The sequence below is a fragment of the Meleagris gallopavo genome, chromosome 17 (assembly GCF_905368555.1).
Source record: "Meleagris gallopavo chromosome 17, MGAL_WU_HG_1.1, whole genome shotgun sequence".
Taxonomy (NCBI): domain Eukaryota; kingdom Metazoa; phylum Chordata; class Aves; order Galliformes; family Phasianidae; genus Meleagris; species Meleagris gallopavo.
This window is the reverse complement of record NC_139420.1, coordinates 2,439,339-2,466,201: the sequence shown is the minus strand read 5'-3', so window position 1 is coordinate 2,466,201 and position 26,863 is coordinate 2,439,339. Positions and strand designations below refer to the sequence as shown.

Sequence of the window (26,863 nt, the reverse complement as noted above, 5' to 3'; positions counted from 1 at the left end):
ACTGCATCCTATAGAAATCATTTCAGGCTTGGAAATCAGAGCAATTGGTAGGGAAATATAATGAAATCTATTTAAAATAGTTCCAGCCTCAGCTTTGCCACCAAATGACACTCAAATGTCCTACAAGGACATTTTTAGAGTCTCCGGGCTCAGTTTTTCCTCTGTTAGATGGAGATCCATGTACTTATCTACCCTCCAGACCAGGCCAGGAATTATGGGCACAACACACTTCAAATTTATCTATTTTTCTGTTGATACAAAGACATGAACAAAAATGACACCCTACTAGACACCAAACCCCCCCCCCCCAAAAAAAACCACTTTCATTTCAAGTAAAAATATACAGCTACAGTTTTGCTAAAACACACAAATACATTCTTATTACAGCCAAAAACACCTGAATACCTAATACACAGTTGCATTCAGCAGATTTCACAGTCATATTTTGATACTTCCCCGAGTTCTCCTTGATTGCATTTTTCACACTGTAAGTTCTGTACATCGTATTAGTACTTTTTCTGTTGCATTTGCTTTTTCTAAGCCTAGAACAGAAACAGAAACGACAGATGTGCCATTCTGTGTTTGTTCTCCCTTTGTTTGAAATAGCTAACACCTTCCTGCTGCGTTAGAGGAAGTTACCAGTGAAGATATGTGCATTTGGGCATAGATGTGTCTAACATTGCCATGCAGTCCAATCTGATATTCAGTGAGGACAAACAATGACATATGGTGATACGAAGATAATCTTCCTTATGGATCTAAAATAGTTGCAGTGCACAACCAGTGACACTACATATGGAGCTGTCTAAGTTACAATAAGGTGTCAGTAAAGCCTTTCAGTCACCCTGTTTCAGTACTTCTCCAATGGAGGATGCAAAATCAGAGAGTTTGATGATGTTTTAACGGAGACTTTCAATATCTTCTTGGAATTCTTGTTCATTTCCTTCATTCTGTACTAAGACTCCTTAATTTTCATAATGTTATTCATGCAGAAACAAAGCAGGTATTGATACTCAGCTCCACAATAACAATAAAAAAGTATGGAGCAAATGTGGCAAATGGGTGCCATCAAGTTTCCCACTCCTGGCAGCCAATATGATCTAAAGATGTATTATTGTACACATCATATCCCAAAACATTGCCATGATACATTCCGCAAAGCTTTTAAAGGGTGTGGAATTGAAGGAAATGATAAACTTCAGTAGGATGAGTAATTTTCTTTTTTTTCCCCTTTGGACAGCTGATGACTGGTGCCAAGAAGTGGACTCTGCCCAGTGCTGCCCAGGGGCTCAGAGCAGGACTGAAAACCTCCTGCAGAGCTAGACATAAAGTCAACTAGAAAATGGGCTTCTCCCTGCTCTGAGAACCACAGATACCCTTACACATTGCATTCCATTTTTATATTTTCCATAAAATATAATTATTTGTAATAAATTTATATGTTATGCACATTTTTAAGAGTTCTGAAAAAGATTCAAAATAGTTTCTTCAAAGATAGCTTTTTCCAGGTGTGTTGGGCATGCAGCTAAGGGATGAGTCAGGAACCTCTGGATACACAGCAGCCCAAGTCAGGCTTTCAGTAACTATCATCAAAATTAAAGTCCTGGAGCACATTTGGAGCCCTGGATGAGTTTTGGTTTTCAATAGAAAACAGGTTGTATCAGGAAGTTTCTCACCAGCTGCAGCTCATCTCCAGGCTTTTGGTTCAGTCTCATCATTAGGCAGGGGAAAGCTATTTCAATCTCAGCACAATTAGCAAACACAATTTCTCTGCATTTTTCCTCACTGCCATTCAGTTCACGCTTGATGCTGCAGCAGAACCTGTATTAGATGAAACCTGCAGCAAATGGCTGAGAAGAAAGCAGAGAGGACTAAGGAGGCATTCTCTTTTCTCAGTTCTTTAGCTGCTGATCTGTTTCTGAAATTTCCAGCCTTGTGCTTTTATAGCGTTCTAGTACATGAAAGAGTTTGTAACATAAAATGTTACACTCGATGGAGCATGATGTGATATTGAAGCCAAATGGCCAGATGCTCTTTTCTGAGCTATTTCCAATGCTTCCACTTTAGAAAATGTTTTTAACAGTATTCACAAGCTCTAGTTCTGTAGTTTGCTGGCAATTTCATGCTAGAGCACCACTGCACTATGTTCTGATGAAAACATTGTTTTCCATTCGAGGTTACAGTTATTTTCAATTCAATAATAATAATTAAAAAAGGCACTGTCTGGTTCAAAGACATAACACGCAGGTAGGGAGATGGATTCTCTCCCCAGAAAAAAAAAAGACTGTGAATTCCATTTGGAGTACAATTATGAATATAGAAATTTCTGGTGAGGAAGACACGAAATGCTTGCTATGGGCCAAAGGCCATCTCTAATGGCTTGGCGGTGACTTGTGGTGGCCTCAGACTCCCTGGGATTCGGCATCCTGGGATAAAATGTCTGCAAGAGCATCTCCACTTACAACTGAGTCTGTCTCCTTTTCCAGACAGAATGCATTATTGCGTTATACAAATGTCAAGCCTAATCTCATCCTGTTTGAATCAATGTAACTTCTCAGGAATTAAAAGATAGTGAACGTTTAGACGGGCAGAGGAGTTGGCTCATCGTATATGCACATCACCATACAATAGATTTTTCCAATCCCTCTTTAAAAGAGGAAAAGGAGTTGCAAATTAATGTAATCCAGACACCGTGAATTCAATCCTTTCATGATTTCTTAGTGCTTGACTTTACAACCTTAACATTCTTTTACCTTTGGAAATGCCTATAAAAATGCTAAATTAAACTGGAGATGGAAAAGAGAGCACCTTTACTTACACGGCTTATCTGGGAGGTGAGACCGGGAGATTTATCACAGAGATCTCTGCAACCTGTGCAAAGGGGTAACTTCAACTAGCAGTAGATTACATCACTTAATAGGATTTTGCTCAGGCAATGCAGAGTTCTGTGCATAACTGGGCACAATCATTTTAATAGCATTTAACTTCATGCTGAAAATGCTGATTTATTGCAATCCACTGTGAATAGGCATGTGTGAGGACACTGTGAACTGCATTTTCAGATGTGAGAAATTGTTAATAAAATACTTAAATGTAACTAAAAAGTAATTAAATTTGAACCGGAATTTCTTTATACTAAAAACTGCAGCTTAGAAAAGGTCGAAATAAAAATGAAGCATTTCTTATTGACTGAGATAAACATTTTGATTAACATGTACTTTTGTGCAATTTTCATTTGTACTCCACCACAGCATGTGGGAAAAATAGCGTGAAATTCTGAAAAACTCTCTAAACTGGCATTCCTACTTCTTAGCTCCAGGGCTAAGGGAGTCTGACCTCATGAATCACCGGGGTAAAAAGCATCATCCAGAATTCAGAATTAAAATTTGCCATACATAAATCTTGTGACATTTTTATTACTGCATACCAGCCCAGAATCTGTGTTTAAAACACTGACTGCTCAAAGGAATCTAAATCTCCTTAGCTGAAAGTAATAAAATCAGGTCAGGAATTCACTACTCAACAACCTGCCATTAGCATTTCTGCTCAGAGAAAATACAGTTCATCTGTTTTTAAGGAAAGCAAAGCTGGGTCAGATCACATAAATTCGGAAAGTATGATTTGCTTGTGTATGAAAGTGCATTAGGTAACAGGTTTTATTTCCTGGTAGAGAAATTCCAGTGTAGCTGCATCAAGATTTTGAGCAGTACAAACAGTATTTCTGCATGGTCTGAGTTGCGACTGCATTTCTTTGTACACAACAGGTCTGCCTTCAGCTAGGCTGCTTGACCACTGCTAACCATGAAATCACAACAGTAGAGAGAGCAAATAATCTGAACTTTTATTCTCTTTTCAGGCAGTTCTTCTCAATCCCAATGTACTGTGTGTTCCCAAAGGCACGCTGCTACTGGTTGCCCAAACTGGCCCAAGCCACGTGTGACACCTCTGCACAAGCTGTGGTCACAACCACCCTTAAGGATCCAGCTGAGCCCTGCTGGAGTATCAGCTACAGGACTACTGGCACCTACGGATACCTCCAACAGATTTCTCTGGCCAGGACTTCTTAAACACAGGATTTCTTAAAGATATCTCAACTGGATAAGTCATAAGGCTTTTGGTTTCATAATTATTTTTAAAATCTTTGAGATAGCACTGAGAAGAATTCACCATAGAATCAGAATTTCTCAAGTTGGAAGGGACCCATAAGGATCATCAAGTCCTACTCCAACACCAACACCAACTCCCTCCTGTTTCCCAGAATGGCTGCTGCTTTTTCTCAACCAAAGCAGAACCTCCGTAGCCTGGCAGACATTGACTTCACTGCAAAGCTGTCAGAACATCACAGCTCTGATTTAAGCAGAAACATTAATATGAGTTAAATAAAGAATTGCAAAGCACTGGGTACTTTCAATACATATGGTCGCCCCAGTCCATTTATGCACTGCTTAGACAACACAGAAAACTGCCTGGGTTAATTATCTAAATATTCCCATCTCCGGAACTTAGAAAAGGGAGAAGCCAGTAGTGGAATACCCAAGATCATGTTTTTTTTTAATAAACAATAGATTTGAGGGGGATTAGCTGGGTTATCAAACAGTACCCTCCCAAATCAGCTCATTAGTTGCACTGCCTTTCCCTAGTTCACATTATGAAAACTATTTAAAGGAAGGTTCATTAGATGCAGTGTAATCTAATTCAGACACTTTGAGCCTAATCCCTTTTCCTTTAGTAATAACACGATGATAATATGCAAAGAAGTTTAAAGGATTACTGTTGCAGCTTTTTAAGAGGGACTGTTTTCAGCTGAACACGTTCCACCACCATTATTTCTTGCTCTTTACTCATCCATTTACACTTTCCTTTTCTGTCTTTCATTGCACCACAGTCAGAGTCACACTGGGCAGCAACATCCCTCATGCAGTGTGGACAGGCTGATGACTGCCTGCCTCAGCTCCCTGCTCGGCTTTCAGCCTCCAGTACTGCACCATGTCGGCAGAGTTTCCCCTGCACCACCACACTTCAGGGAGACACAGCAGGATCCCACTCACAAGCAGGATCTTACTCACAAGGAACAAGGCCCTGGTTTGCAGCTGGCCATCTTCTGTGGCAGCTCCTGTGTGGATCAGCCTTGGGAAAGGAAGGAGTTTTGCAACTTACTTTGAGATTCTGCAGTTAAAAAAAAATCTTTCTAAATTCACAGTGATTTCATAAATATCCTTCAGGGAAGAGAGGAGGGCTCTGCGCATTTTCATGCTGCTGGTTTCTGACACCTCAGAGAGAACAAAGGAGGGGATCGGTGCAGGACTTGTGGGTTACCAGGCGCACACCTCACATACTCACTGTGCTAGATTCAGGCTGAGAATGTAGATGAATGTCCATGTCATGGACAAGCTCATTTTAGACTGAACTTGCTCATACTCCTGTGCTTTCACAAAGCTCTTCTCAAACACTTAGAGTAGGGTTCTTTATTCCTTATACAGAAAGAAAGAAACAAGCCAACCAAAAGCACACACACACAAAACACAACCAAAAAATGCCAAAGTACAAAGACTGAGAACTTGTTTCTAGATCCTCTCTGTTTACAGACTTTAACATGTTCCCTTCCCCTGAAAATCTGTCCTCGCAGACTCAAATCCTTGGCTTTTCAAGCAAGTGCCATTTCATAATCCTATTAAAACCTTTGCCTCTGTTTACCAGGAGCCCTAATCGTACCCTGCAAGTTCTTCTCATCTAAGGAAGAGCGACAGCTTTCAGATTTCTTAGGAGACTTATTCATCAGCCACACCAGAGTTTTGCCAGAGCGTTCAATCTATTCTGGGAGCAGCCATGTGGAAAAAGTTTCAAACAGCTGAAAGCCCTGCACAATGATAAAGGAAAGCTCACAGAATCCTGGTAATAGCCTGACCCTCTTAAGGAAAATTGGATGATTTGTGGTAGCAGTTTTTCTGTCCCCTGTGTGAATTCTGAACCTTAAAGTGTAAGCAGTGTAGCTGCACGGTCCCATTAAAAACTCTATCCCTCTCGTGATGCTGGAATAACAAACACACACCCATGTGTGGAAACAGGTGCTGGCGATGATGACCTTCTCCCCCAGCCCACTGGTGTGAAGGAGTTTGTAGCCATTTCAGAAAGAAATAGCTGGATAAAGGATGGACTAATTTGATGTTCAGTGTTTCAGCGTGAGCAGAATATATGCTTTAATGAGCACATTACACACGCTAGGGACGTGTTACTGTGAAACAGGGAATAAAGAGTAAGGGGAAAATAATTAAACAGCAAGCTTTATAATGAGGAAACTGTGTTCATGCAACATTAAGTAGACTAATTTTCAAGTGCTAAGCAATGGCAGGTTCCTTGGACTTTAGAAGGACTCGCTGGAAAGGAGCACCTTGAAAACAAGGGCAAAGGATCACAACTATCAAACCTCTTATAGGCTCAGAAGCCTGATGCTGTGCAGAAGCCATCTGTCCATACTCTGCACTGTTGTAAGAACAAGGCAAAATTCATCCCTCCTTCACGTACCTTTTCAGCATCTGTGAAGTGTCATTTTGTGTAAGGACATCTTCACAAATCCCTCCCACCCAGAGCTCAGCCAGATCCTAACTAGTGCAGATAGCCAGGTGCTCAGTTCTGTGTCCATAGCAGTCCTCGTGCACTGGGCTGAAGGGGGTGGAGGCAGTTGGGAAGATGGATGCACACAAAAGTACGCTGATTTCTGTACGTCCTTCTGAGATGGCTGTACCTGATGTTTGCCAACGTTGCTTTCCTCAAGATGTGTACTCTGTGACTTCTCCAACATTATTCTCATAGCCTTTGGGACCAGCAGGATTGGATACCTATACCCTGTAGTACTTATTCTATAAAGAAGACCATTAACTTTTTAAAACACCACTGCATTCATTATGAGCAGTACATAGAACACTAAAACTGATTTCTTTCAGCTTGGCCTCAGTTTTCTGTTGCCACTGCATCTGCTAAGACAACATACATATATCATCATCTGCACAATGAGCACACACAGACTGTTAGCATGGCTCTTATCACAAACTGAGCTACTGGGAAAGGCGAAGAATCTGTCTCATTGAGTTCAGACACTGACAAAACGAACCAATGAACCATATTTCTGACTGTTATCAGTCGTTGCAATGCCAGTAAGGCCAGGAACATCCATTTACTGGGAATGTCAGTTCTAGATAGCACTGCAGTAACAATTACTTCAGCATAATAGCCTATCAGTCAGGCAGCAATTCTGTTGGGCCACAGGCTCCCATTTTTCTTTGCAAATAAACATTGCACAAAGTGTCTTCTTTCTTACTCACCCTCATGCCTAATTCAATGTTTTCTCCTCCATAGACCTCCATGCCAGGGTCAAGCAAGCCAATCTCACCAAAATATTCTCGGTCTACTACAAATGAGCATCCAATCATGGCTGGTGTCCTGCACAGAGAGATCAAAGAAAAAATGAAGTCATTTTTTAGCTACTACAGAAACCATTTCACAATAAATTCACACACACAAAACATCGCTTAGTCCTGAAGTCTATTATAAAGTTTATCTACTAGCCTGTACTTCCATCCTCCAATGGACAGTGACCTTGTGGAATCAGAGCCATGCAAAAAAACAAGCACACTACCAGACACACTTGGACCAGTTGTCCACGAGACACACGTGGGATGTGAGGTTAAGTACTCTCTGCAAGTAAGTGAAACATCGGACTGTTTCTCCTTCGGTTTATAGACACAACAGGCACCGAAGCTGAAGTGCTGCTCAAGATAGTGGTGAACAAGAACTAGATAATGATTTATTTGAAGATTAATGCACAATAAAACATAAGCTTTCTCAGAAATGAGGACTCCCTTTATTCACATATTAAAATTAAGGCTGTGATGAGAGCCATGGATCAATCACACTATGAAGTTTGGTCCTCTTGGAATCAACTCTAACAGAGGAATTTCAGCCTTAGGGAAGTCATCTCCCTGCACCCATTTGTTCCAAAAGGTCAAAGAAAACTGAGGCTGAGTGCCACAAACTGGAACATCCATCTTCTCTTTATGTATATGCTTACACACTAGGATTTTTGTGAGATGGATGAAACTTACAGATACAAATTAATTCCTAAAACGTGTATTCTTGTTTACAGTTCCTAGTCATGCCTGAAGACAGACTTGCCTAAACAAAAGCTGAGATCCTCCATCACTGAAAAATGACTTTTAGGCATCCAAGGAATAATTAGGTCTAGAAACTGAAATAAAAGAAGTGAGTGACCAAAGAAAGAAAATTCGATAGCTCTGAAACTAAACAAACTTTTGAGGGTTTAGGTATCTCTTTAGCTCTAACCATGACAAAAAGGGAAGGGAATGGGGAGAAACAGCACTAGCCACTATCTTCATTTGCCTTTTTATGCACATAAAGCTAAGAACAGACATCACTGGGTGAATGCTAGAGCACCATTGCTTTGCAAAATGGAGCTACTAGTTTGGGATTAGATCCATTTCCTTTCTAGCTCCCCAAAAAAATCCTCCAGAGGCAGCTCCTAAAGCAGTACGATGCTCCCCTGAGGATGTTCTCCTTCATTCCTAATGAGGAGCAGAACGTGCAGGCTTTGCAGGCTGCTCTCAGGTGCCACAATCTCTCTCCCTGTGAGATGGATTTTTGCAGTTTCCAGCTCTGTCCATTAAAATATCAACCTGTTAATTGAATGGGGATGGGAAATACATTTTGGCTGCAAGTACATAATTATCACTCACAGACAAATGCCACTGAAGACTACCTTTGCAACTCCCTCCCTCTCTTCTGTGTTTTATTTTTTCTCGTTCGATATATGCAAATGCAAACAGACTCCACAAGCCCTCATGGCATATTCTGAAAAAAATGTTTTCAGGAATGAGCAACAATGGCTGTGCAATGGCAGAAGAAATGACATCCTGCTCATCAGAGTCACCAGTTAAAAAATTTCTACTGTCAATGTATCTCCACTTGAATTTGGCTTCCTATAGCCACTGCACATCTGCACCTCAGCTCGGCTGCAACCCTGGAAGCTGAACAAGACAGTGATCAGTGCAGGGAAGGCTGGAAATAATAAATAATAAGCCTGAGGCTTTGCCCAGCCACGTCATGATGCAATGGAAGAAACTGCCCAGGAAGCACGACGCTGAGTTTTCTGAACAGTGCATGCCAAGACTTCTATCAGGTTCAACCAGAGTTTGGGACATTTACTTCTCATCAAGCCCAGGCCCTTAACTTTCCTGTGCTTTGATCCAACTGTAAACTAAGTGTAATGCGATTGCACAGCCCAGTGAGCTGCTAACGGTGCTGGGACTCGGGAGACCTCAACTCTGCTCTCATCTCTGTCATTCATTCGATCTTCGGTCGATCACCTCCCCCTGCCTCTGTTTCTCTATCTGCAAAGCACAGATAATACTGGGTAAAAGTTTCAGGTCTGCCTTAGCAGCCTAAAAGCCTAACATTCATTTATAAGTGCACTTCAAGCTTTATTTTATTCTGGACTGCAGCACAACTGCCATATGCAAACACCTTTAACAAACCTGCCCCACATAAAGCATGAGACCTTTGCTTGGCTGTAACAACCAGGTTCCTCTCACATCTAACAAACCCCAATATATCTACTGCTTTCAATACAGTGCATCAGGCGCTCTCCTGGAAAGTCAAAAAAAGATATATGAGCAAAACTGTGTTAGCACACCCTAAGCACTGCTCACCACCCAGGGGTGGACAAACAAGAAGGTGCCTGCCCTTTGCACTTCGTGGCAGCAAAGTAAAATAAACTTGCATCGCAGACGCTTCCTATAAAAGAACCTTCTTCCTTAAGTTAAAGATTTTGTAGTAAAACAGTGACATTTTTAGAAGGGAAGTGTCACAGAACAGCAATTGGATGTGTATTACTGAATAGCAACACCTCAAAAGGTGCTGAGAGAATTAATCTGTTGGTGGAATATTCTTTCACAGACCTGAAGATATTATAAGCTTTAATTTTAATCAACAGCAGGAGTAAAAATTTAACAAAGGAAACATACTAAAATCTTAAAATGCAGCATAGAATAGCATGATTCTGCACTGCTGAAAGATACAGCACGCTGTTACCACAGCAGAGGCACTGTGTGGCCACGAGCAGTGCTGCTGTGGGATGGCTACCAGAGTCACGGTGCACTGGCCAGAAATTCAGGTTCCTAAGCAGGACCTCAACCCTGGCCTGGCAGATAGGTTAGGGAGCCTGCATAAGCATCTTACAAATCATTGCCTTCTGCAACAGAAGAGTCACACCAGGCCATAGGAACAGAACTCGAGGATAGATTTGCTGTTCAGGAGCTGCAGGAAAAAAACTGTCAAGCTTAATGAAGGGAAGGTATGCTAATTCCTTTGGAGAGAAACAGCAATGGAAAACAAAGCGACCCAGAAAGCTTGGCTAGGAATGGCAGGGCAGTAAGGACGCAGAACAACATTCTGAAGCCCTGCAGGAGTAGAGTTTATGGAACAGGCAGGATGCCCATCAGACACCTAAAGGTGGCTGCATCACCATCGGTGTGGTGCACCAGCACAAGGTCTGACTGCACGTGAGAAGGGCACACAGGCTCCAGCCAAAGCAGGCAGCCTGTGGGCATGTCAGGTGCTCATTTGCATCCATGTGTGAGACACACGTGCCTTCTGGAACGGCTGACTCTGCGCACACACACTCACTTCTTGCAGTACCAAGCTATGGCATATTAGAGCAGTAAGTGAGAACATATGCAACGATGAAATGCACCACTGCTGCAGAAGGAAGATAAAGCAGAAAGCTGTGCAATGCTTGGCTGAGGGAGGCTGATTAATGACTCCAGTGTTGGTGGCTGCTGATCATGAAATCAAACAGAGCAGTCCATCAAAATCACGGCAGATGAGGGAAGATGAGCCAGACAGAGCTCTGAAGAGAAGGCACCTTCCTTGCTGTTCCAAAATGCAGCATTATCTTTTGTATGCAGAAAAAATCCAGCCTGTTTCCGTGCATAGCCAAATTCGTTAGAAACCCTCTGAAAAAGTATCCTTTGTTACACAGTTTGTTGCCAGATGATAAGGACGTTTTTGGGCAGTGTTCTCAGGAACACAAATGGAAAATGACGTGATGGCCACAGCGTGTCAAAATAACCATCCTCATTTAAATCTTCACGTTAGAGACAACTCACATCTTAAATGTCAAACATGCAAAATGGATTGCCTACAGAAGCCGGATTGGGAAACATCAATTGATCCAAATTTCAAACTATTAGCACAGGGGAAGAAAAGGAACTGACTTTGAACTGTAGCAGAAATCTTTACAAAATCTGACACTTCAGTCTCGCTACTCCTTTACTGCTGCTTGCACTTCAAGGCTACATCCCCTCTGTCATTTGGACTGCAGCAGCTGGGCTCTGATCCTCGCTGATACCAGGACACAGAGATTCCACTGAAAACCTTAGGTCCCTTGGGAGATCCAGGAGTAAGTATTCAGCTATGCCAAACACAAAACCAATCACAATGTTACTAGTTAATAGCCTTTTCTTTTACAGAGCACACAGAATCTCCAAACAAACCCCCTATTTGAAAAGGCAGTGCAAAAGGAAGCCTTGGGAGGGAGGGTGTCAGCAAGGGCTGAATGACTGTGCAGTTTTTCTGTTCACGAACAACCTTATGAAAGCATTGAAAAGACATGTGGATCTGAACACAATCACTGTGGAACAGTTTGTGTGCCCTGAAAACTGGACACAGTTGCAGTTCACTGTGTGGGATGCTGGCTAGAACACTAGGCACTAGTGGCTAGAACACTCAGATTTGAGGAGATTTTGAAAGCCTGCTCACTTTTCTGATTTCCCCTTGCTTTTAGAAACACACCTTACATTTTTACAGTTACTAAGTTCATATCAAGCGTGCCTTCAAATTTCAGTTCTTAGTGCAGACTTCCTGATCCTTTTCATCAATTCATATGTTCCCTCTTTTCACCACCATAATTACACCAGCACCTCATTTAAAAGCCACAAAATTGCACTGTATGTCTATAGGCCAGCATAACACAACAGCACAGCCAAATGCTTTAGCAAATCCATCCATCAGAAATCAGTGCAGCGTGACTATCAAGCAGAAGCCCCGCTCTCCTAGATCACTGCCTTCAAAGCACATGTTCCCAGGGAGCCATGTAAGTGTTCACGGTTCAACATTGATGTCTCTGCATTTTAGAGCATGTAATTCATAATTTGCAGAGAGGTGCTTCTGTATTCAGAACATCTCAGTGCTGCTGGGAAGTGTCTGCAAGAACTGGGCGCTCTCCTGCTCATGCTGCTTGTCTCATCTCCCTCTGTGCAGTTTATGCACTGTTGAACCGCAGGGTTTCTGCTCAGAATAAAATCACAGCTCCTGAGAGCCAGCTGCTTACGTGCATCAGATTTCAACACTACTCAGTGCCTCGAGTTCTTGGACCTTATTCAGTTCCTACCTGTCCAACTCAGCACCAGTGTAACTCTAGCAAGTACTTGAACACACACCTGAAGAAAGCCCGTGGTAAATGGAGGCAACGTTGCTGACAGAAAACTAACTCTTCTCCCAGCCATACAGGGGTGAAATCCTTTAATTTCTATTGGAAAGATCAACAGCTGAATCCAGAAATATTTTGCAGAATTCCATACTTCAGTGAATGCACTAACTACCCCTGCTACAAAACTCGTCCGAGGAACTTGCTGAGGTTTAACTAACTTTACTCTCTTAGCTCGGTCTTATCTGATATTTGATGATGTTTCTTCAAAATAGAAGAGACTCAAATATGAGAACAACTGATGTGAAAATTAATATAGTGATTCCACATATAAACTGGAAGTAATGAAGTGTGCAAAATCTTTTGGGAATAAAAGACTGAAACCCTGATTTCAGGAGCGAAAGCTTTGGCTGATTAGTTTTCCTTTTTCAATATCTATTTTTCAGAGCTGAGTGAAATAGATAGAGAATGCCTGTGCTTTTAAAACAATGATGGGAGGACAGGGCACGTTATCCAAGAGCAGTGATTTTCTAAGTAATTACTTTCCTGCTTATTGAGGTTTCAAGCTGAGCGAAGGGTCAGTGCTGAAGGACTGTGCTGTGCTGTGATAAGTAAGGGCAGTGTTGCTGTGTATCCGTTTTGCAGTCTCAGGGCATGAGAATGAACCTAACAGCAACTTGCAACTCTTGCTCAAATACGGATTGAAATACTCGTTGTATGAGGGTGAGACCCTGTGTGATGGTCCCACCCAACCAATCGTTTACAAATGTGAACAGCCCATCTTGTGTCCTCACACTTCTAAAAGACCAGCAAGGGTCCTTCCAGTTGGATGTGTTGTTTGAGGTTGCTTGGATGGACTGGGAACAGGCATCTCAGAATCTGACAACTCAGGCTCTATGCTTTTCTGCCAAAGCCTACGCTGAGACCATACCACAGAGCTTTAGCTCACTTTAGGGTGGAGCTGATATACATCAGGATGAAGATGCCTCTAAGAAGGTAATTTGTATCCTTCCTAGGAAAGTTCAAAAACAAGGCAGAAAACCTTAGAGTAAAATCTTTTTTATTGTTTATTTCAGCAGTTGCTAAAAAAAGTACCCTTCACTCAGCATGGCACTTTTCAGAGGAGCAATGAGACAAGCATCTGCACCAGAGAAGGAAGTCTGGATGTGAATTTTCAAAAGAAGAGGAAAGAAAGACTCATTCTCCTCAGTTCTCATTTTCTCACTGTAACTTTAACAATTCTCAAAATGACTATGACAATTCCTGAATTATGCAGAATCAGTATTTCCTTAGAAAATTTCATTTCTGTAAGGAAAAATGTTACCTTACAGAGAAAATAAAAGGATGCTTACATGGTCTGTTTTCATTTTAAAATTCATCCAGTCGGAAAACTCATAACATGCACAAAGTTCTCCAAAAAAAGAGCAACTCTCCAATGAGACCAGGAGGTTAACACATCTCCTCCTAGTGCTGCTGGGAAGCTCTGGTTTGGGCTGATGTCCAAGAATGCTGCCTACAGACCCAAAGTGAAAACAGCCTCCTTGCAATCACATAAAAAATACCTTCATTTTTCATACATACAATGTTTATCTGATTCATTACCCATGACAGGAGCCATTTGGAAAATACAACATAGATGAAAAAGATCTTTCTATCCTAGTAAGAGCCACAAAGTGAACTTGAATCACATTTTCACAACTAGAGCGCAGCACTTGTACACACATTGTGGTGCAGCTCTGAAATGTCACACATGCATTCACAGCTTTGCAGACCCATCCATGTTCCTCAGTTTCATTAAACTACCCCTGGCACAAAGTCTACAGCCTTGCTTCACTTCAATTGCCCCTTGGCAGACTGCTGAGATGGAGATGTTGTTAGCACAAAGTGACAGCACGTAGGAGGTTTACCTGATGGGTGCTGACTCGTCCCCTTTGTCAAGCCAGTCCTGTGGTGGGATGATGTACATGCACCAGAGGCCCCAGTTGTAGCCATGGGCCGCATTGGCGTATTGCTGCACTTCAAAAGTGTTGTACTTGATGTTGTCAATTGCTGGCAAGATGATCCGCTTTCTGTCTTCTTTGATCCGGGTGAGTGCAGGTTCCACCCTGAGAACAGTAAAAACAGCAAAACATTTTGCAACCATCAGTTATCCCGGGCCCCTCTTTGCAGTCTGATAAAACAATGTTCTCTAATCCTGAGAGCAGTAACCCAGCGAGATGGCAGACCGTAACACAGCATGGCAAGATCAAATGCATGTCACCGTCTTAGAGCAAAGGGGCTGATGTTTGGCATGGCAATACTCACATAGCAGCCTCACATGAATTATTGCCCCTATGGAGTTGTACCACTTTGTGTTTAATAACACAAAATTTACCAAAGACTTATTCTTACGCCTTGGGAATGTCATTTCAATTTGTAATGGGCAAGTGTTGAGAGTCACCATGACCATGTATTAACTGTCCCTTCATGTCTACAGCACCAGGATGCCTCCTGCTGTGAGGTATGAAGAACAAAATGCAGAACAGAGAACGAATCTGAAGGTTACTCAAAGATTTAAATCTTGTTTTTGAAGGACTGACTCCATCGGACCATCTGAATGACAAACAAGGCTGCACTGCGTCTTCTAAAACCTCTCTGATGATGAGAAGGTTTCAATAGCCAGATGGTGGAAAAGCAGCAACCTGCAGGAAATGTGCCATCATTTCAAAAGGCTTTAAAGCATCAGTGTGCTTTCAACAGAAGCTGTATCCCAAAGTGTTTCAGGAACCACTTGCTTCTGGTCGAGGTAGTCTGAAATTGCTAAGAAGTTTGAGAGAAACTGATCCTAAAGGTAACAGGCACATATAAGGGTGGAAAGCACTTCTCAAAGCAGCATTAAAACAGCCATCACTTCATTCTTTTGTAACTGTTTCCCCTTGAAACAAACTTTGAAGATTCTGCAGAGCTCTCACGTGTACCTTCTCTGAGGGAGAGGGGGTTTGCTGCGATTCACAGAGGCAGTAGGAGCTGAGCACTGATCTTTTCCCTTTTTTGTAGCTTAAAAGGCAATCATTCCTTCCTGCTTTCAAGTTGGTTGTTTCATGTTCTGTTATCTTCTATTTTATTTGTTACCATGTATTTTCTTGTGTATGCTAAATGAAAGGGACAAGTTATGAAATTAACTCAACCTCCATTTCCCTTCTGCATTGCCTCAGTCTGAACTATCACAAATTTTCTGATCTCATCAGTAAGAAGGTAGCATTTCCTCTGTACTCAGGTATGGCCAAATTCCTCTTTTGTGTACACTGACTGCTTATGCGACATCACACTCGTGTTTCACCCCACCCCAGGGGTGCAGTGCATTATTCATTATGCCAATCTGGAAAGTCCTGAGGCCACACACATGCACCCCCATACAGAGCCAATATGACCTGCCAAATCAGGCTAAGCAGCTTTGACTATTAGAAAGAGATTATAGTTATGAGATTAACTGCTTTAAAACCCAGTGTGTGTCCACCAGAGAAACTGTTGTAACTTCAATAAAGAAGGAAAGAATACAAAAAAAGACGAGTCTAGCTTGTTCCTTCCATAATGCTGTTCATGTTCACCAGCCTAGAGGCAGACATCAACCAGACACACTTCTCCCATCGCTGACCATGTGCCACCATGCATGGCTGTGGAAACCCTCACTCATAATATCAACAGGAGGCTCTCTCACTCCCTTCTAGCCTCTGGAATAAAAGCTTTCAAAATATCAAACGTCATCATCAGTGACAGGCCACTGATATACTGGCAGAAGTATCCTCCTCTTTGCAGTTGTGGGGAAAAAGAAATTACCTTGGAGGAGGCCACTGGAGAGCATTTGGGGCAGGACAAAATTGACAGGTTGCCCTGCAAACTGACCAACACTGCAGCAGCCTCTGGGCATTGCCCTGGACCCTCTTCTGAAGCTCTTGGATTTAGTGTGAAAGAGATATGACAGGGTAGAGGGATTACACCCTCCAGAGAGCAGTCATAGATGGGATGGGAAAGTCCAGTTCAGAGTTCTCTGTTACTTGGCAAAACTCAAAATTACTCAAAAAACTCAAAAAAGACTTCTCAGCTAACACTGCACACCTGTGAGATTTCTTAGCTTGTCTTGCCCAGCCAGGGATGGCAGAAATAGTCAGGGGTATTCAAACACCAACCCTTAGAGCATCTCAAAGGGACCTACAGGAACATTCAAATCCCAGCTTCTGTCAATGCATTCTGTGCCACCAACACTGCTTGTGCTGTTTTTCTACCTGCCATGATCTCTCTAGGCAATGGCCAGTCTGTCTAATGAAGTACTACTACAAGCTTCAGCAGGAAAGGGTAATAGATTGTGTTTACATTGCTTATCTTAGGTAATTCATGAAATACAAGCCTCTTTTTAGTTGCTGCTCACTGCCACAGAAGTCCAGCCCTGGAACAGCTCTGCTGTACTCAGCAGACTTGTATGATAGCTTTGTGTCTGTAGGCTGAGCTGCACTGTCATCAAATCCTTTGTCAACCTTGCTGTAATTCTGGCTTTGTCTAACTGCTTAAGGTTTTCAAAAGGATTATGATTAAATCTTTCCTAGAAATTTTTAATTTTTTTTCCTTATTTTAAGCTGCTCCATTATTATGTGGATTTACTCATCCTCTTTACAGGCACCAAAGTTCATTTATTTTCTTTCCCCATGCTTTGTTGTCTCCACTGTACATGCAGAGATGTCAGGTGCTCCTGGCAGCTTCAAGAGAAAAAGGACTGAGTGGAAGAGGTAGCTGAAGTGCAAGTCGGTTCATCATGCTGTGCTGATGAACTGCAGTATGGGGTTGGAATATTTCCTTTCCGCATGGCCACTGCTGGGAGAGAGTCTTCAGCTCTGCCTGATTAGTTAAGCCAGATGTGAATTTTGAGATTCATCCCTATTTTTCACAGATGCAAAAAAATACTAGGTTCCTAGCTTCTATCAACGTATAGGAACAGAGTAGCAAATGCAAGTTATGATAATAACAAGATTAACAAGTTATTTACTGGAGCAAGAGGCAAAATTATTCCAGGCAAATTCACAGACATGATAGATTTCAGTAATCTAAGTGTAATCACAAGATTAAACTTTCTCGGTAGTACTTCGCCTCATACAGCTTTGTGGCTTTTTTTCCTTCCACCACCTCATGAAAAACAGGCAGACAGTTTGGGCTATAATTTGAGTGACAAGGAAGTTCCTCCCTTCTATCTCTACTAAAAGTATATATTTGTCAGTTGTGTCCTCCCACTCTGAATATATAGCTAGTGAATGGATAAAGTCAGAAGAGAGAGGACAGTAAATTTAACTCTCCTATAGACTCTGCTAAGCTAATGGCTATTTTCACTTGGGCTTTATTTCCCCAAAGCAGCTCCTGAAATACAGTAACACACTGCAAATGTCTCATTCCTAGGATTCAGTCCTATGGCTAACAGTACATGACTGAAACTCCAGAGAACAAAAGGCTTTACCCTAATTTTGGTGGGCTTCCCACAAGCACAGTGACATGCTGGTAGGAGCATCCACGTGTTCTGCTGCGTGTCTCCTTGCAGAAACTGTCCTGGGGGATTTGTGGCAAGATTCTGATCAGGAACAAACTCACAACAAAGGGATGTGTTGATCTGACAGTGACTATTTAGCATTTCTCTAACTATAGCACACACATGTCATGTTTTCACCTATCAGTGAGAAAAGTGGAGGTCAAGGTACGGAATTTTCAAGGTGCTGAGCACCCGTGTTGACCTCTGTGGGAGTGCCAGCAATGATGGTACTGTGTAATGCTCCCGAGATAAATAGTAGAGTTAGAAAAAGAACTGGAAGGCAGAATTTAACCGAGTTTAAAGTGAGTCTGTGAGAAGATTGAGAGTAAAGGCTGGGGTCATACTGTGATCATACTCACTTCCCTAATCCCATTGTAAGTCTTTCTCTGAAAATATATTCATTCTCTCTTTAACTCTGGGCCAAAGCAGAGCAGCTGAAACCCCAGGAGACATCAGGCAAACAAAAATTGTATGTATCTTGCATCCTTATCAGATTGTCAGAGTTCATGCCAATGGGGAAGTCTGATTTTTACAGCGCTTAAAAGAACAGCTTCTTCCAGATAAAAGAAATGGGTAAAAACAAGTTAGTAATGAGCTCCTCAGCACACATGAGTAAGTAATTCACCCCTCAAATATGTAAAGCCACCTACTGACTTCAAGCAGACTTTTGAAATGAACATGGGAAGAAGTGTATGTGATCTAAGAGAAGAAACCACAAGCATGCCACAAGGCAGATCTGCTGCTGCTACCCAAATCTTCTGCTCATGGGACCTCATGACTTCCAAGAAGCTTTGCCAACCTGCATTACCGGGGAGCAGACCCAGAGCCTCTTTCACTTCTTTAAACAGAACAATTCTAATAGACATTCCAAGTAAATCATTTTCCCTTCTTTTTTTCCTCCCCCTAAATGGCGCTTTTTATGAATTTGTCCAAAACCACCAAAACCAAACCCTTTCATAAAGAGCAGGAATTGTGCTGGGGAGGTTTTCCCCTAAATTCTGCCCCTGTCCTAAGTAGATGTTTGAATACCTCGGTGTCTGGGTTGTTCTGAGATAAACACACTTTTTTTTTTTACTCTCCATTATAACCATTCTAATTTTTACTGTAATAAAAGAAAAAAGAACATTAAAAAACAATTTTTTTTCCCCTTTCACATCCAGGATTCTCTTTTCTCCCTGCAAGGAATCTTCCTTGAGTTCTTGTATGACATTAAAAGAAAGACAAAATGGTCTCATCTGTTAAATTTTGTGGCTCAGTGGATTTAACACTTTATTCTACTCTGGCTGTACCACTGTCAGTTACCATTTTAACTAAAAACTTAAAAGAGAAATATAAGAAAAAAAGCTGTGTAAGCAGAAAGCTTATTCTGCATGTGATTTTATACGCAACCTCAGATTTTACTGACAATATACATTTATCAGATGCAGACAAGCAGATTTAAAGACATACATAATTCTTCACTGAGGCCATATGAAGAATATTTCATGCAGAATTCCTTTCCAGTAAATAAGTGTTCAGAGAACTAAAAAAAAAAGAATATACATCATAATGAATATATATATACAGATACATACATCATACTCCCCTCCTCGATCTCAAAGAGGAGGGGAAATTATTCATCTGCTCCCCCTGACATCTCTATCAGCACCCCTGTGTGCCCCTGGAAGTGCAGACCTGCAGCCCACAGCAGAGCAGAGCAGCACAGCTCAGTGCCTGCTGGAGAGTAAAGATCAGCTGTTTGGCTGCCAAACCCGAGCAGCTCTTCTCAGCACCACTGAAAAGCAATGAGTATGCTTCAGTGAGCATTCCAGGTTGTTTAGGTAGATGCATAGTTGAAGTTGGCTTTCTTACGTGTTCTCTGTATGCAAACTGGCACTGCCCCAAGAATGCAAAAGGCCCAGATGATGTTTGCTGCGTGCTGCCCTCTTTACTCAGATAGTGTTAATTCGCTTTTGCTATCTGAAATAAATTGGTTACCAAATCGAACCTCACCTTCGGATGAGGAAAAACTCCTTCAATAAAGACACATCCTTTTCTTTGCTTTTGCATAAACAGAACTTCCTTCCCAAGTCAAACTCAGCTTGTTATCACAGATGCTGCAATGGAGCATGGCCTGATCAGCAGTAATTAGGCTTGAATCCTAAGGGAGAGACTGCACAGGAGGACAACAAACAATTTCACCCTTGGCTTTAGTGCTTCTCTCACTAGAAGAAAAAGCCACCCAGACTCTGGCAGGCCCCCAAAGAGCCACATGAGCTCAGTTAGAACAGACAGGACAGGGTGCTTACCTGATGGTCGAGTTTGGCTTCCAATGCACCACATGAAAGCATAAAGAAGGGAACTTTCATAAGAAGCAAAGTTATTATGTCTTTGTCCTACAGACGAGTAACCATGTCTCCAATATCAAGCAGTTGGGATAACCAAAGCCAAAACAGAAGATTAGGAGGAAAGCAACTTCCTTTTTCACTATATAGTTTCTCAAGAACCCACTGCTTAAGGCCACTGCAGCCAGTTGCAGAACATATCACAGCATGAAATCGTATCTGCAAGGGGCTATCTGTAGACCTGGCATCTTGATCTTCAGCTCTTAGTTTCTTAAAATTCCCATTTTCTATCTTTTTAAAACACTGGCAACTTCAGGGATAATCTGTAATGATGGGCTGTGTGTAGCACAGACAGATGGATACTGAGCTTGTATTTCAGGTCTTCTTTCTCATGTTGGGCTGTCTCTATCTCTCTCTGGTATATTGAAATTTTTTGATGAAATGCTCTTACTCCTCTGCTTCCTTTTGTCTGACAAAATTTTAATTACTACAGCACTTCATATCTCCATTTAATCCTCCAATACTACTTCTGTGATACGTGCAAAATCAAGTCCTAAGCTAGAAAGCAAGTATAATACTCTATCATCATGTCTTCTTTTACGGCTCCTAGCATCCTTTTTATGGCTGCTAATATATTGTGGTCTCTGCCTTTCTCTTACTGACTTCTGCCCTCCTTCACTCAATGTGCCCTTTTCTCATCGACAGAATTAACACCCCATTTCTTCTCTCGCTTCTTTCCTGCTCCCAGATATAATGTAGCGAAGTTCTTTCCTCCTTGTCACATTATTCCTTCCCATCTCTCAAAGACAGGAGTCTGTATAATGTTCTACATCTTCTGCAATATAATTAGCAGCCAGGATGCAATTGTCTGTGCTCAGTGTTACTTGTGTAGTGCTTCATGCACAGCAGGTGGACCTAACACAAAAGTCAGAGCAGGAGTGCTGAAATCTGCAGGAATGAAGGGAAAATCAAACAGTACAAGCTTAAATATCTCTTCAGGCATGAATGTGCAACCTTCCTGGGAGATGGTTTTTGTGAAAACTGTAGTGTCTGCCTTTCCAGTAAACTGTTACACACCGGCCTCCTCCCATGCCTCCATTCCTCTCCGCTCCTGCTGTCACAGCAGCAGTATTTGCTCTTACTGCCAAAAGCCTTAAGGGGAACGGGTCAGTAGAAACTCTTTGCTCTGTGCTAACACAATTTAACACCTGAGAAGCAGAAAAGCAGCAATTAAGCAGAGTAAGATAAATAATTCAACAGTTAATTTGACCTGCCAGGTTGTGGAGTATTTTTTAAATATCCTACCATATTGTATTTCCATTTAGAAAAAACGTCCCTGGAGAGTTATGCTGTGAGCCTTTGAGTGCTATTGCGTGATCCAAGGCAAGAGCTCACCCATAATGGGATGACTGTTGCTTAAAGAAAAGATGTAGGTTTTTTTTATTGTCAGAGTTCTGCATATTTCATGAGAAAGTGATGAAGTCCTTTTCTGATTCCCTTTGAATTTATCTGCCAGCTGATTAGGCAGGTAAAGCAGCCACAGAATGGAAGACTAAAATTACACTGCAGGTAACTGACTGTTAGATGGAACACAAACCAAACAGAAAGTTAATGCTCTTTTCTGTGGTAAAGGAATTGGCTGGTTTTTAATTGCCTCACAAATAATCCATAGGCAGTTCTGAGTGGGAGTAATCCACGTGGCCACTGAACACATGAATACACTCAGTAAAAAGGGGAAAATATTCACACAGGATAAGACCTAGCAGGAGAATGGGACACCAGTGCTTTAACAAGCTACTCCCTCCTGACTACCAAGTTGGTAGAGATCTTGAGTGGGGGTACTGGTAACCTGGTAGGAAAAAATAAAGCAACCCACACAGGAAATCTTCCAGTCCCTCCTAGTAAAAGGAGATAAGATGAAAACTGAAATGACAGGCAAACACACGATGCATGATGGGTAGAATTAAAACTAGGGGGAGATGGATAGGATGAGGATTGAGATGGCTGTCAGCAGCACCAAAGAACAGAGGAAACACCAGAAAGGAACACTGAGCCTCCACGTGCAACTCAAACAAGTGGATATATTACATTTCTGTATACATTTGCTATTCTCATCCATCTTCTGCAGCTACTCCAGAAGCCAAGTGGTCTCAAAGCAGCTGCGCAGACTGGCTCAATAGTATTATTGAGACTTGTTGAAAGGAGAGTACACCAGGGAGAATGAGGTAAACGCAAACACTTTTTACCTTGGATACACACACACATTCATTTACTGAGCAGTCCATGAACTTGCTATGCTGATTTCAACTCCTGACATTAATGCAAAGTAAGCATTAAAGAAAAATCAACGAACACGGCCAGACGCAGCCACAAAACCTTTGTATGCTTACAGACACCACTTTCTCTAGGTAGAATACATCAATAACATATCAATGTCCGTTACAAAATAGGTAACAGAATTCCCTGCAAGTCTCAGAACCTGCAGCTCAGGACTAAGCACCAGGAGCACGCTCTCCCCAGCACCAGGCTGCAGCCTCCAGTTCTGCCCAGTAGCTGATATTACCTGACTCAAACTTTTCCAAGGTTTTCAAAGATCCACCTGCCTTAAAAGTAAATAAACAAATTAACGTCTTAAGCTTCTAAAAATTAACTATGACTGCTATTACAGTCTCTGATGGGGCAAAAAATAGGGTGAATAGAAACCAGGTGCACTTTATTGCATCTTCCATTCATGAACATACAAAAATAAACACTCCACTCCTTTGCAATTAAGTTGCTTTCTGGTTGCAAGTATAGCTAATTTTAGTTTTAATTTGGGGATCTCTCTCTCAGAACTACAGAGTATAATCAGCTCCACCATAACCCTCCATCATCATTATGAAATACCAGACTCTCTTTGGAAAATACACATTTTACATAGTGAAGGTCCCACCAGCCCTTTTTCAGCTGACTGCGTACTTCGTTCCTTCAGATGAAAGTTCAGGTTCTGGTAATGCCAAATATTGGCCACTAAGTGGTGCTGCGAAGACTTCTCCATCTGCACATCTGGTCCATTAAGATCGAACTGGTGCTAACCACAGCTAATACTCTTCCTTTCCAAGACGGAGAGGATGAGCAAAGGCACACTGATTTCAAGTCCCATTAAAAATACAGGAAATCTTTCAGTATTTCCTTCCAAATGTAAATGTAAGAACATTTACAAGCAAGTCAGATTTATACTCAAGTTTGCAAGAAGGAAAGAAAGAAAAGGTCAAGCAGATTAAATAAAAGCAGTTGAAAACATGCATCTGCCATGAGCAGAGAGCCTCCCTAATGGAATGTCCACATCTGTCTGCTTCAGAGGCTTTGCATTCATTTCAGTTTAAATTACTTCTCTCTCCACTAAGCTGCACTAGTGCAGGGACAAATGCTTTCCCTATGAATCTTGCAACCACTGCAGAAGACTGTTGGCAATATTGCAATAATCACAGATATTATTCAAACGTAATTGCTAATGTGAAAACACAAGCCAATAGCTGTCTCATCCATACAGGTCTTCAGCTCCCCTGTCGAGTGAATCTTTTTCACAGCCTGTGAGACACAGGGCAAACTGTAATAGCATGGTATTCCCTATTCCCCACTCCCTATGGAAACAGCCAAGGACTTACCAGCCAATGTTGAATTCCACATGAGCATCAAAGAACCCAACAACAGGAGAGGTTGCAGCTTTCCAGCCTTGGATTCTGGCTCGAATCAGTCCCTCTCGTTTGTTATTGCGCACTATTTTCACCAGACCTGGGTATCTTTTATTGACATACTGGTCCAGGTTAAATTTGAGCTCAACTGCAGGGGAAAAAATAAATAATAGCCCACAAACATTCAGATTGAGATCACTGCAACAGTTTTGCAATGCTGTGCTTTACTTTGATTTATTCTGCAACAGATTCTCAGTCACTTTCACAGATACAAAGCAGGAACCACAGCTGTGGGACAGAGCAATTCCTGAGATACCAGCTCAGAAAAGAACATTACACATCAGAGCATATGCTGTTAGCCTTGCAAAGATTGAATATGGCATGAAGGGTCTGAGCATTGTTTTGAAGAGCTGGTTTGTCTAAATATCTTAAAATAATTACAGTTCTAATTCTCTGATGATTTGCATTCGGTTGCAAGTGGCCCCTGGTGGAACAATTCTGAACTTGGAGCAGAGTAACATGGGAGTTATTGGTGTTTTTGGGGGGTCTGATTTACGCTTTTTCTTATTGAATTAACTCTAAGTTTTCCCTTAAATACTATTAATATTATGTGATACCAGGCTTCTTCTCTGTTAAGCTAAATGGATCTTGAAGATTTAAAATAGACTTTTCTTTTTTTCATTTTCAGGCTTTAACCACAGATAGAGCTGAACTTGTTCACTCCTTCATTTCAATAGGCTTACAAACAGGCAAATTACTAAAATGGTCACTGTATTTTTTAAAAATCAATCTAGTTTGGTAATTCATTTACACTACAGCTTACTCATAATGAAGCTTTTACTCAAAGATATTTATTAGGAAAACTTAGGAAGCTTCCACAATATCAGGAGCCTCATTCTGCTGATCTATGTTACACAGTAGAATCATTACCATCCAAATAAAAGACCTGATAAATCTCCACTTATCTAGAAGAATGACAGAGAAAAGCTATATAAGAGTTCACTGAGAAACAATGAATCCAATTCTCTTCTGCATTATGCTGACTGAAACCCTTTGTAATCTCACATAATTACTCCATAGGTTACAGTGCAGAAACTGAAAGCAGAATTGGACAAAAGGTTTCTTAAAACTCCCTATTCTGGGGCTTATTTTTGTTTTAGTGATTTGTTCTTTTGAACATCCTTCCTATCTGGGCATCTTGAAGAAGAACAGCATCCAAAAACTGAAAGATTTAAAGTTCTTGAGCTGTGGCAGAAATGTCCAACTTGAGCCTTAAAAAAAAGAAAAGTTGCAACAGTTCTAGAAGATTCAATTATAACAATTTAAAACACAACAATATTGCTGATTATCTGTATCCTAAAGGCAATTCCAACCATCCTATAAAATATATCGATCAGTAGCACCCCACGTGCTCACCAAGAGTCTGAGTTTTGATGGCTCTCACTGAAGTGCTATTTTTACATTAAGGAATGACAGGACCCAAAAGTTACATGCACTTTGTACCCATTCTACTGTTGCATTTGCAAAGTCTAATTTTTTTCCTACCAAAATGAAAAGAAAGAAATCAGATTTCATAACCTGTGTAAACTTGTGTGTAAATTGTGAAGCAGCAAAGTGTGCTTCCATGTAAGATAAACCATTTGCAAGGAGAATCTGTAACTTCACATTCCTCTGGAAACAGAACTTCAACTTTTGGTCTACTGATATTGATATTGCTCCGGCTCTCCAAGTTTGGAGAAAAGTTTTGTCTCTATATAGAGATTGCTTATACAAATGTCATTAATTCTGTGAGGATTCCAACAAAGTCAACAGGGCTTATTCACAGAGTATTTATTTCTTATATAAATAGTTACTATTTACTGACAGCTTTGTGCAAGTGGCTCACTGAATCACCTCCTCATCAAACACAAACTCCTGGAAATTCTGACTTTGGGGGAAGTATGTTAACTTACACCAACGTGTGGTCTGCCTTATTAGCCATTATTCAGTGGTTGTGAGCACTCATCAGCTCCTCGAGCTGTTTAATTACACACCAACCCAACACTGCTTCATCCAAAGATAAAAATAATAATAATATATAACGTAGAAGTGACAAAACTCTTCGTGATTTGTATTTCATGTTCACAAATGACACAAGATGTAGAACTGAGAGGAAAGCTTATGTGTACTCACCATTGTCACTGTTGTCATCCACCAGAATGATCTCCTTGAGCAAATGTGAGGGGGTGTGATTCACAACACTGTGCACAGAGCGCAGGATGACAGACAGTGCCTCGTTAACAAATATAAAGACCACAGAGATCTGGGGCAGGTCATCTGTGTAGGTCATCTGCTTGCACCTGAAGAGAAGAAAAGAACAATTAAAACCCAAGCAGCCAATGAGAGGTAAAATACACCGCAGAATGTCCTCTCATCTTTCATTGCTCTCCAGCAAATAGGGGTTTATAGGCTTTCTTACTTCAAATGAAGATGGGGTGAAAACTGAAAAGCAGCAACATGGCTAGGAGCAGCTAACTTCTTAGCAACCAGGCGAAAAGCAAAGCCAATCTGTATATACACACTTTTTTAATGGTTCTCAGTCTCTGGGGTGTGAAAATCATCTCTTGAAAAACAAAAGAATATCAGTGGTTTTGCTCATAAATATCCTGGAGAAAGCCCACAACCCCATAGCTTGCTTGTGCCCCAAGGGCACCCATGAGAAAGCCTGCTGTTAATCTGTAATTAGAATTCATACTTTTAAAACCAGGACCTTCTAAAGTGAACCTTGCCCAAACAGAGCACTAGCATCACTTTCTGATTCTGCAGCTTGTGCAGCAGTAAC

At 41.4% G+C, this 26,863-nt stretch overlaps 1 protein-coding gene across 8 annotated transcripts in view; it reads right to left on the bottom strand.

The window, feature by feature from the left end:
- The window catches only part of GALNT9 (polypeptide N-acetylgalactosaminyltransferase 9), a 471,542-nt gene that overhangs the window by 49,778 nt on the left and 394,901 nt on the right, over positions 1 to 26,863 (bottom strand). For all 8 annotated transcript variants that reach the window (XM_085238438.1, XM_085238439.1, XM_085238440.1 and 5 more), the window contains 4 exons: positions 26,215 to 26,381; positions 24,016 to 24,190; positions 14,404 to 14,601; positions 7,320 to 7,437 (listed from right to left, as the gene is read on the bottom strand). In XM_085238438.1, the coding sequence (XP_085094564.1) occupies positions 7,320 to 7,437; positions 14,404 to 14,601; positions 24,016 to 24,190; positions 26,215 to 26,381 (658 nt within the window). The remainder of the gene's footprint in view (positions 1 to 7,319; positions 7,438 to 14,403; positions 14,602 to 24,015; positions 24,191 to 26,214; positions 26,382 to 26,863) is intronic.